The sequence below is a fragment of the Aristolochia californica genome, unplaced genomic scaffold (genome assembly GCF_029961685.1).
Source record: "Aristolochia californica isolate CCGP_79_NKW_82.1479 unplaced genomic scaffold, dmAriCali1.0.hap1 SCAF_10, whole genome shotgun sequence".
NCBI lineage: Eukaryota > Viridiplantae > Streptophyta > Magnoliopsida > Piperales > Aristolochiaceae > Aristolochia > Aristolochia californica.
Window position 1 is genome coordinate 667,889 of NW_027181771.1, and position 12,261 is coordinate 680,149.

At 35.0% G+C, this 12,261-nt stretch overlaps 1 protein-coding gene across 1 annotated transcript; it reads right to left on the reverse strand.

The window, feature by feature from the left end:
• Positions 1–1,203: 1,203 nt before the first annotated feature.
• On the reverse strand, positions 1,204–9,568 carry LOC137942686 (uncharacterized). The gene is made up of 7 exons (XM_068788419.1): positions 9,449–9,568; positions 6,842–6,951; positions 6,499–6,549; positions 4,542–4,593; positions 3,344–3,402; positions 2,059–2,104; positions 1,204–1,553 (listed from the first exon to the last, which is right to left on the reverse strand). Exons 2-7 carry the CDS (start codon positions 6,905–6,907, stop codon positions 1,426–1,428), a joined length of 402 nt encoding a protein of 133 aa, XP_068644520.1. The 5' UTR covers positions 6,908–6,951; positions 9,449–9,568; the 3' UTR covers positions 1,204–1,425.
• Positions 9,569–12,261: the final 2,693 nt, after the last annotated feature.

Consider the following 12,261-nt stretch of genomic DNA (forward strand, 5'->3'; position numbering starts at 1 on the left):
AAAATTGGGTGTGTCAAGTTGATTATTTTGTAATTTTAATGAAGTGAGGTAGAATCTCCTAGGATACACATTTCTACAAAACCTTGTACTTGAATTTTGCGTTGAATATTTTTTATTGAATATATATCATATTGCACCCGAAAAGACGGTATAGATAGATAACTAGATAGTTACATGTAGTTATACTTATACAATGCATTTTACGCGTTTCAATCGTATTCTACTAATTCTACTAACAAGAGCTCCATCTTCTCCCCGTATCCTTTTTTAAGACAAATTAAGTGTAAAACAAAAACCAAGTTCTGAATTATTGTCTTTATCATATTCATTCAAATCATGAATCTATTTCTAGTACCCAATCTTATACCAATAAGGCCAGGGAGACAAGAACTTGATAGGATCTATCTCTAATACTGATCCAAAATGCATAATTAGCATAATATTTGTTTGGAAAACTTTTGAAGATTGGTGGGTTGTTTGTCAAAAATTTTCCCATCAATCAATCAGTTGTAGACTCATTTGGATACTATTTTGATTTCTTTGGAATCCCATAGAAAAGAAAAGAAAAAAATAAGAATTTGAATATTATTATTCCAAAAATAGTTATTTAAAAAGAAAATTTGACTATTATCTTTTTTAGAATAACTATTTTTAAAAATAATTATGACCAAATTCTCATTTTTTCTTTTCTAAGGTTCCAAACAGCCTCTTTGTCGGCAAACCCAAGTATGCCGTGACATTCCTAGTTAAAAGTACACTTGAGAAGAGCTGCCAAGTTACAATCTATTTGCATCACCAACACGCCTAAGAGAGGGGCAATGGATTTTTCAAATCTGGTATGTTTAAAGCTCTGTTTTGCTTAACAAGGAGCAACAACTGCTGAAAGCCTCTGTTCCACTCGCTTGACAGCATAATATCAATAAAAGATGCAACTGTTATGTATCTCACAAAATATATTGAAGCACCCAGCAACAGCTTTAGTCTTACAATAACTGAACCATAACAAGTGAATAATCATGAATGAAAGAACTTTCAAAGACTCCCAAGAGTATAAATCAAAATTTTAATGGTTGGTTTAAAAATTAAGCATACCAAACAAAAATGAACTTTAGGTCCATACTCTTTCTTCTTTCATCACCACTTGTTGCAACTATTCTCTCAAAGTACTTGTGATTTTAAATGATTCCAACTGTACAACCATGATAAGGTCCCTACGCCATAATAAGTAATTATTCCCTTTCCCACTCCCCTCAGGATTCCATTGATATAAAGAAAAACATAATCAAGAAAAAAATGGTCATGTTGGAATTATATGACAGCAATCTCGCATTTGATATTATGGGACCAACTTCTTACTGTATTTGAAGTAGAGACTGATATGGGGGTCTGTGGCATTGATGAAACAGAAAGCATTCAGAAACAACACTACAGAGGAGAAGAAGTTCTCGTTTTGTGCATCTTCTCATCCTCGGAAACTCGAGACAATGAGGAAGATGATACAGCTGCATGGTATGAGGAAGAAACCAGCTGTGCCAGAGCAGGCACTGCACCACCTGCAGACAACCAAACTAAGTGAAAAAGGTTACTTTGGTCCTAGTACTAAACTTAAAATGACTTGTAATCACAATCAGTTCAGGTCGGGTTAGCCACTACCAATTTGAAAAAAACATCCATTTTTTAAATACATATACTTCACTACAAAACTTCGACAACGTTTAGTTTTGTTTGATAATGGGTAAGTTCCACCCTAAATTAGAAACCCTTTACATCTAAACACTTGTACCACTCAACTTATCAAATTTGCATGGCCCAACCCAGCAATTAATTAGTTGACAGACCTAATAGTACTTCATTTTACATACTAAATAAAAAAGACATAACTTTCAGATAGTAAAAAAACAAAAAACATTGTGGCTTTCTGATGGTATCACAATTATATTAAAAATATAAGATTAGATTAAATTTGAAAGTACCATAAGCTAAATTATGAATTAACAACGGTAACCCTGACAATATGAATAAATGAAAACAAACTTCAAGGTAAAATAATCTCCCAACCTGCCAAGCCAGCACAAGCTGAAGAGAAGACCATGACAGGGGGTGCCTGCATCAAACATTTGAACAAAGGTCAATCAAAAAAGGAATTAAAAATGCAATTGCCTAAACTTTTCAAGGGCCTTTAAAGTTCTCCAAATGGAACATGTGTAAAAGAAAAATCTAAAAAACTCAGATGACCCAAAACAAACTTCGACAGTTCAACAAAAAACTAAAATAGCCATTGATTTGATATTTTCAAATCTATGGGCCTACTTGGTCAATGAATGAAAGTTCACATACGCCATTCACAGACCATAAAAAGCAGAGAGCCGAGATGAATACAAGAATATGGAACAATCAGCATATCGGCAGTTAAAAGGTGGGGTAATGATGTGAAAAGCTTCCCTCTCCTTCGAATGTTTTGTCAGAAAGCCCAGGGATCAAGGAGTGAAATAGAGTAGCCATCAACAAGATTATTTCAGCATTCTCATTCACATTTAAAAAAGAAAAAAATTCTCAAGTTACAGATAATAGAAGCATAGCCACCCATTATCCAATTTATATATAGGGGCAGTTGTGGTAAGACTTACATACAGAACTCCAGAAGTAGCTACAGAATAAACTTTTGGAATGTAAAAGATAGCAGAGTGCAAAAGAGTCTCTTGAACATGAGATAGAATAAACTATTGGATGCATAATTTGCTAAAAGAGATTTTTAAGGGTCTGTTTGGAACCCCTAGAAAAGAAAATAAAAGAAAAGAAAATGAGAATTTGACCATTATTATTCCCAAAAATAATAAAACGGATTTCTATCTTAATTGTCAAAAAGTAATACTTCAACCAGGAAGATAAGGCAACATATCTAAAGAACAGACCGGTATCAGTGTTAAGCTGTAAAATTAGAGTAGGTTGCAAACTTTTTATCTCTGTAAGAAATGACTTTTCCAGGATCAAGATTGTAGGCTTATCTCAAAAATATCTTTTGTGCAGCTTAAATAGGAAAAAAATATCATAGAAAATTATGCAGTTCTAAAGTTGTAGAGAATGTGACATTGAAAAGTAGCACTTTGTGGAAAAAAACAGCTTATAATGGCTTCCATATCTGCAGAATATCATTTTTTGGCTCTCATAAGGAAAATTTTCAAGCAGAACACTTGCAGGAGCCAGTGTCTGCCAAGGACACATGATAGCTTCCTCATGAAGTGATCGTAAGTGAGTAACATGTACTTTAACCTTGGTGTAACAGTTCTCTCCATATAAGAATACTATATCACAATGAATAAAAAAAACAAACTAGGTCACTTACTCCAACAAGAAAGTGTACCCACATGGGCCCTTTAATCCTCCTCTGGACAATAGGCATCACTGCAACGGGCAATAAAATGTGACAACAGCTCTATAAAATAGTAACAGAGAAAAAGGCCAGAAACCAAATCAACGAATTACTTTATCATGCATAAGGTGGAGACAACAGTTTAAATGAAATCAAGTTTACAATTACTTCAAATTTGCTGACCAACCAATGCAAGACAGCAGATTCACTGATAAAAGCTTCAAAGATTCAAAACAAGACACTGACATGTAATTCCAAAATTCCTAGCATTGAGAATGTTAAGAGGAATAATCCCACATAGAATAATGGGAAAATCATTAGTTAGAAAAAGGACCTAATATTGGTTAGTCATTCTGGAATGGAACTGTAGCCAACTTTAATATGGTATGCCAGTAGGACTTGCTTTGTTTACGAAAATATTGTGGTTATTAGATGGAAAAAGGGTTTCTAACTTCTGGTCGTCATTTTTTGATGGACCTAGATCCTACTTTTAATAGCAAATGTATTTTCACCAAAGCTTCATACATCATTATTGATCCTTTAGTTGCTGAAGTTTAGAAGAAAAATGATTTTTTGGTTTATCTAGTACTTGAGTGTTGTAGTTAATCATTGTTTTCACCACTAAAGAAAAAAGAGAAAAGAAATCTTGGGGGGGAGAGGAAAAAAATTCATCTGGAGCACAAAAAACAACATTAGAAGATCTTTTCAATGCAACATAGAGATTAATGAGAAATGGCTAAAATGCTAAGTCCTATAACGAAGAAAATCTAGTTACTGGTCATGTTGTGTACATGTGAAGCTTCATTTAACAACAATACATCCAAATTCAAAACAAGAAAGCAATGACTTTGACAAAGCTACCACACAAAAACACATTCCATTGAAATGTGTAAGCTAAATGATAGACTAGTTTGAAAAAGCTTCTCCATGCCTTCCCCTTGCCAAGTACATCGTGTACTTTGTGGAGTATTCTCCTTCTTATTGTTGTGCAACTTTGTGCATGTGACAACATAACAGGTGCAATACACAAAAGTTTTCCTTGATCAACTTAAAGAAATAATGCATGATCCCATAATAATCAATGAAAGAATACATATGAGTATTGCTTGGAGAGCAGTGCATTCATTGCTGAGACAAAAAAGAAGATAATGTCTACAGTACTATAACATACCATGGTTAAATCCATAAAAGGCACTAGCCGTCCCACCAACAGCAGAACCAATCTATGACAGAGTAGATACAAAAGACAAAGAATAATTAGATTAAGTAAAAACATATGAATGACAGTACAAAGACCATCTCAAACCAAAATATGCAACAAGCAGCCGCATAGGTAACAAAGAACAGAGTATCAGTAAGAACTGAAATCAGTGTAAATTGATATTTAAACTTGTTGGAAGATGGGCGCAAACCCACACGACTAAGGAAGGCCCACATGTTCAAGTGTGTGGAAGATGGGCTCAAGCCCACAGACCAAGGAGAAAGCCCATAGGCTCACACAGTGGTGGCATGATGGTAAATAAAGAGTCATCTCATAAATATGGCACTGATGTAATTAGTTTATGATTTATGTCTCTTATTCACTCTTACTAAGGTGAAGGGTATTATTGTAATATTAATACTTCCTCTTCTCCTCCTAAAACCTTCTCTCCACAACTCTTCTTTTTCTTCTCACCCCTTAATCCTCTTCTATTGTGATTATACCTCATGGAATCCTAAGTTTCAACAAAACTTCTTTAAAAAATAAGTCAATTAATAATAATGTACTCTCCACGGTTTCTCTTGAACTTTCAAACAAAGTATTTGCACAAAAATCAAACAAACAATAAAATGCTATAAAGGGAATATGGGGAAACTTTGATACTCTTCTAAGTGCAACTATAACCAAATGCTAACAAGCTAAATTGTATCTTATTAAATACCAGACCAAGGCAAAAGAGAAAGAGATTGGCAACTTAAATCAATTTTTGCTAGAGATTAAATAATTTTCTAATTATTTTCTAATTATAATAAAAGTAACTTCAGTTGCCAATCAAAAAGTGAAAATAGTAGATACCATGCTATGATTTTTTTTTAAAAGCTCGTTAATCCCCTTGTAATAGATATGTTGGGTGGGGTGGGCATTGGCTTGTTTTGCAGGGAACTTGACCTGACCCGACCCAAAAAACCAGATTCAGGTCAGGGACTAGTTTCCTCAAATCATACAGGCAAGGATGGGTCGGGCTACAGGGATGGAGTGGGGCGGGGATGGGGATGGGGATTGGGTCGGGATCGGGGTAGGGGTCAGGGTTTGGGTTTCGGGTCTTTTTCAGGGTCAGAGTTTTCAAAAACTTGACCCCAACCTGGCCTGTGCTCACCCCTAATGTTGGGTTGAGCCTGGTTCCATCCCAAAATGACCAATCATTTAGGAGGCTTATTATCAACTTTATAACCCATTAACTTTTCTTGTTAACACTTTTCAATGTTAGACTTTTTCCCACACAACACTCTCCTCACATTGAAGTTTACACATAACGGGTCTAAAACTTAGGCACAAACTCCCAACAGAGCGTTTAACACATAAATTTTCACCTTATGAAGTCCACAACATACAAATAGAGCCCAAAACACACCAATAACCTAGAGAGCACAAACAAGGTTCAACCCACACACACATCCTACTTTGGTACCACTATTGAATTGAGTTTTGCTCCATCCTAAAATCACTAGCCCATTAGGAGGCCTACTACTCAATCTTATAAGCAATTAACTTTTTTCTCAACACTTTTCAATGTGGGACTTTTTCCCACCCAACACAAAGCTAAGTCATCGTTAGAATAGTCTACATAGGTCCATGATTAAAAAGATCTTGTGCTTATTCCTTGGGAAAGATGCCACCTAACTTAGGCCACACATTTTGGAATAGAATTAGACCAAAAATTAATATGGTATCAAAGTGATGTCTATATGTGGGCTTTTACCCAAAAAGTTTTCTATAGGAGCCAAAAAACAGGTCACACATGAGGAGAGGTGTTAAAATAGTCCCACATCGATCCAATATTAAAAAGATTCGTTTTTTTACAAAAAGTAGAGCAGCCCCCCCCCCCCCCCCCCCCCCCACCCCAGAAAAAAAGTGTTAGAACACGTACCATGGAGAAGCTATCTCTGATAAAAGGAGCAATGGTCCATCTACTAGTTTCCTGCAAGCAATGGAACATCAGTGAATTTTTATTTTTATTTTTATTGGGAGAATGATGAGAAATTCATTTAAGAGAGGGAAGAATACAAAGTGACCTAAAAAGATCATGCAACAAAAAACATAAGAACGCCAATGAAAATCATGTAGCTTGAGAATGACAGGGCAGAAAACCCATGAAAATCATGTAAAGAAAAACACCTTGGGTTTAAGAAAAAAATATATTTACTTTCATTTTAAATATATAATAAGTGAAACAAAAACATTCAAAAATGAATGAAAATTTGATATTTTACCAATTCTTTGGATAGAGGGCCTGCACAATGAGGACATCTCAAAGAAGGAGGCTTTGAATCCTCCATGATAGATCGTAAGCTTCTCACAACTTATCTTCAATTTCAGTTCTCTATGTCCAAAGAGAAGAAAACAAAAACACAAATCAAGGTTAGAAGAAATAAAAACAAACTTAAAGGAGATTCTAGTAATATTCCTAAGGACAACCAGAACTGATTTGAAAAAAGAAAGACAAACAGCTGATTGTCTATAAGGCTTCATCAAAACAAGCACTATTTCTTTGAGAGTCCTCTCTTTTCTGGCATTATCTGTTTAGTGCTGATCTCCTTCTTCAATGTTTAATTCTTATCAGTGTTCTCTCTTCTTTGACAATCTCTGCAATTTTTCCTCTTTCTCTCTTCAATTCCCACAAGTGTTTTCAGACCCAGACTAAACCAGTTGAAATAACCAGGTTCAACTAGAGCTGGTTCGTTGACCTAGTCTGAAATTGAAAGACCCTAATGAGGGGGAAAAATTGGCAGATCTGGACAATGCTGGTTTACCCATTACCCCTCTTTGTTTACACAGAGGAGGGTGACCACTCTTTCTAAAGGATTTCACTCAGCAGCATTCTTTGTAAACAATGAGAAAAAAGGATTCCTTAAGAAAAACTCCCTAAGGAGAGATATAGACCAAGATCAAGAAAATATAAGGAAGGAACCCAAAGGCATGGGAAGAGAAAGATTACTCAGACAATTTCCATTCAGAGGCACATTTTACCTTTACACTAGGTCATTAACTGATTAAGTAATATTTACGATAGTTCATGTACTTCATAAAAGGAAATAGTGGTACACTGAGTTCACTAAAGCTTCATATTGCATTGACTAATAGCTGCTCTAACACATGCTCATTTACTAAACCAAAGGACATGCAGCAACTTTTAAAATTTGAAGTAGAGGTGGCTCCTAGGAACCCAAAAAAAGGTTACTTTAGCTCCTCCATATGGGAGGGAGAACCACATGGTGCATTTACCTTCCTTCATCACCAAAGCCCTAAGAGGAGGATTTGTTAATAGTGTAACACAGAGGATTTATTCTCTGGAGATTGACTAGAGATGGGAGTCTAAGAGGCATAATTGTAATAAGGATTAAGCTTTCTAAGTGGTTGCATATTCCCTTAGCAATTTTGTTAAGTATTACTTGATTCATAATTTGGGACTCCATACTGTTTAGCAACCATGACATGACAGTATAATTATCAGTCTCCCATTCTTCTGTCTTAGGACTGGGAGGATCAACAGTAACATACTTAAACTTCTTTTTTAGACACTAAGAATATTTGACCACCTGAGACCAGCCTACATAATTTTTCCCATTCAATTTGACAGAGGAAATTTGGGTAATATAACTGTCCTTTTTATCTGCTTTTGCTGGTTTCATATCATTCACATTCTCCATGTCTTCAGATTAGATATACTACTCAACAACTATCCTTAACCAATGAGATAACTTAAATGCCTCAGCTTAGTCATAAATCCACCAGAGACAAAAGAAAGATAATGGCGCAAATAGGATAGAAAACAGGTAACATGAAACTTGTGCCAGTTAAACCTGTAAGTTTCTCTGGGAGGTTCTACTGCATAAAGCTGCCTCCTGTCCTTTTTACTGTCTGTACAAACCTAATTCTCTCTATTTTTGTGTAGAATTGTTGGAAACTGATGTGGATATCTCGATTACAGTGGTTTGGTCTCCATCGATATCCGACCAGTTAGAAAAACAATATAATTACAATTGTGCCCCCTAGACTCACAATCCTTGATGGAAGGGAGATGAGAAAAGGGGAGGGCAGTTGTTCTCCTTAAAGTAAGGGGGAGTCTGGGGCCCTCCTCACCTTTTTCTGTTTGATAAAACAAAGAGAGGGGAGAGTGAGGCTTTCCGAGGAAGAGGAAAAACCCCACCTCGCCTTCTCCATGTACAAAAGTGAAGGTGAGGTTGCAATTCCACCTCTCTGTTTACAGACACATAGAGAATTCATCATATCGTGGATCTCATCACTTAAAAAGAATTCATCTCCACTGAAATCAGTACTAGACTAAAAAGAATTGCAGCAATCAAAATAACAGGCATATCCAATAAACAACATATTAAACTCTCAAATAAACTCTTTACATCCATGAATAACAAAATCAGAATGAAAAAAAAAAAACAATATTTTCATATAAGCAAACACCAACTGAAAATAGCTACAGCTCAAAATCATAACAGCTGTAAATTACACGCACATACGTTGTCAAAATTCGTTTAATAAGTGGAGGAATATTTCGAGAGGAAAATGAACAGAATTTAATTGGCAGGATTACATTCATCGCCACCAAATATTCATTTTTCCAGAAACCACATAAACAACAAAAGCGAAAGGAGCCAAATTGACAGAAATTTCTTATCTAATTTGTTTTTCACTAACGGGAGAGAGTGAAGGAAGCTCGTTTAAGATTTCCAGAACATTCTTTAGGTGAGCGAAAGAAAAAATTTAGGTCTTTTACTATAGAAGCATTCTAATCATAAGATCAAATAAAAAGAATAGCAAGGAACTTTTCAACTCAAGCCTCTGGATAAGGGTTGTCACACCTGAAATGTAGGACAGAAAGCCACCGGTCGTTCAATGGAGACCGAAGAAGCGATGGCTTTACTGGTTGTTCTCCCGGGGAGGGAGCTATTTGTTCGACGAGAGCAGAGCAATGTGTAGCATAGCTTGGGCGGGATTTGTCGTTTGGGAGGAAGAAGAGGATGGTTCTGTGACGTCTCCCGGTTCCTTCCCCAGCCTGGTGACCGTCGGATTAATAAAAACTTGATCGAATGGTCTGTAATAAAACATGGTCAAGTCAATGAAAAATTAACTAAAAATTATGTTTTCTATGTTCTATTTATTATTTAATTATTAATTAATTTTAGATATATAAGAATTAATAATGGATAGTAATTTTTTAGCAATAAAAAAAATCTAAAAAAAATCTACATTATCAATAAAAATATAATATAATATAAGTTATTAAAATAAATAAAATAAATAGTTTAAATATCTTCTAATTAATTGACATTAAAAAAATTAAAGTATGTGGGCCAAAAATTTTATAATTAAATATAAATTTAAAATCTAAAGAAATTCCTTGAGATAATGAGTGATTATTATAAATAATAAAATTGAATAAAATTAACCAAATATGAATTTACCTAGTTTTCATTGAAAATTGCTTTTTTAATATTTTAGAATCCATGAACAAATGGCAAAAATATAAAAGTTATGTAAATGGTGAAATACAGTTGTTAAACCTAACTTAATACATTGGCCTAAACAAGGATATAGTCTAATTCGACAAAACCATAAACTTTAAAGGATTTTTGCCACATAGAAAAACAAAATTAACAAAATTATTTTCTCATTGACCAATTTTTTCATCGGTTCTTGTATTTGTATTTGTTGGAAGACAGGGCCCAAGCCCACACGACCAAGGAAGACTCATATATCAAAGTGTATTAGAAGATAGACTCAAGCCCATAACACTAAGGAAGACCCATGGATCCAAGATAAATAGAAGACATGCTCAAGGTCCACAAATCAAGGAGAAAACCCATAAGCCCATATACATTACTGGTAGGACGGTAAATAAAGAGTTTTCTCATAGAGATGACATTGGTGTAATTAAGCTAAAGTTCCAGGGTTAAAACCCTAAACCCTAAGTTCAAGGATATTATTATGATATTGTAATTTCATAAATCTATAAGTAGAGCTTCAGGGGAGGGTTATGAATAATCAATTCCATAACCCTTCTTTCTCCTGTTTTTTCCCAATAGGTTTCTTTTCCTTTTTCTTCATGAGCTAAATTCATGGAGTCCTGAAAAATTAATTGCAATTTATATCTACATTAGTAAAAAAATTAAAAATTGGAAATAATAAAAGAATTAGGCAGACATGAGGAGCCATGAATAACTAGCATTAGGGATTTCTTTTTCTTACCCTATTTAACAATTTTGAAAGGCAAAAGGAAACAAGAAAAATTAAGTGAATATTTTCTAATTTTATAAATTAGCAAAAAACACCACAAATTTTTTTGTCCACCCAAAAAAAAAAATTAAATTATATAAAAATAGAGTTTTTTATTTTTGTAATTACTCTTTTTAGTCTCAAAATTGGCGAACGACCGTACCTCATTCGACATGGGAGACATATATGACATTAGTATTTGCAAGGATGTTGATGTGGTATGCCCAAGAAACTTTGTGCTAGAAGAGAGTGAGGATAGGCCTCTTGTGATTTCGGTGTATACATTTAACCTTATTATTTGGAAGCTGGTGTGACAATTTTTAATTTTTAATATAAAATTTTATAATAATGAAAGGTAAAAACCAATAATTGGACAAGAAAAAAATGTTGCTTGATTGGATTCAATTTTACCTATTTACCTGTCAGAGTGGTTTCATCCACTCTTGTAGGTGGTAACTTTTCACACCTAACAGATCAGTCTGTTGGGTTGTATTGGTTAGCCACTGTCATGGTATTAGAACTGGGCATGCTACGTCCCGTGTTCGAATCCCGTGAGAGGCGGTAGAGAATGGGCGGGATGGGTGTCAAAGTGATTCCGTCCACTCTTGTAGGCGGTAACTTTCCGCACCTGACAAATCGATCTTTTAAGTGTATTGGCTAGCCGCTGTCATGGTATCAGAGTTGGGCACGCCACGTCCCACGTTCAAATCCCGTGAGAGTCGGTCAAGAATAGGTGGGGTGGGTGTCAGAGTGGTTTCGTCCACTCTTGTAGGCGGTAGCTTTCCGCACCTAACAAATCGATCTGTTGGGTTGTATTGGCTAGCCACTGTCATTAGCACCTGACAAATCGATCTTTTAAGTGTATTGGCTAGCCGCTGTCATAGTATCAGAGTTGGGCATGCCACGTCCCACGTTCGAATCCCGTGAGAGTCGGTCAAGAATGGGTGGGGTGGGTGTCAGAGTGGTTTCGTCCACTCTTATAGGCGGTAGCTTTCCGTACCTAACAAATCGATTTGTTGGGTTGTATTGGCTAACCACTGTCATTACCATCCTAAGTTGAAATGTTCACAATCTAAGTTAAAAACTTATAGGTAAGAAATATGAAGACAACTAAGGATTAAATTGTCAAACTAATAGAAATTATGAAAGATGTTTATTTATGTCCATCTCTACTCCTAAGAAAATATATTTTCCAAATTTATCCAAATGAGTTTCATTAAAGGTATTTAGTTCAAGTTTAAATAGGAAAATAAAAGTACAAAAACTAAAATGGTTAGATGAATGAGATAACAATAAAATTTTCCTTTTCACTAACTAGTTTTTGGAATAATAATGTTCAAATTTTCCTTTTATTTTCTTTTCTTTTCCATAGGGTTCTAAACAGACCTTAAAGGGCTTA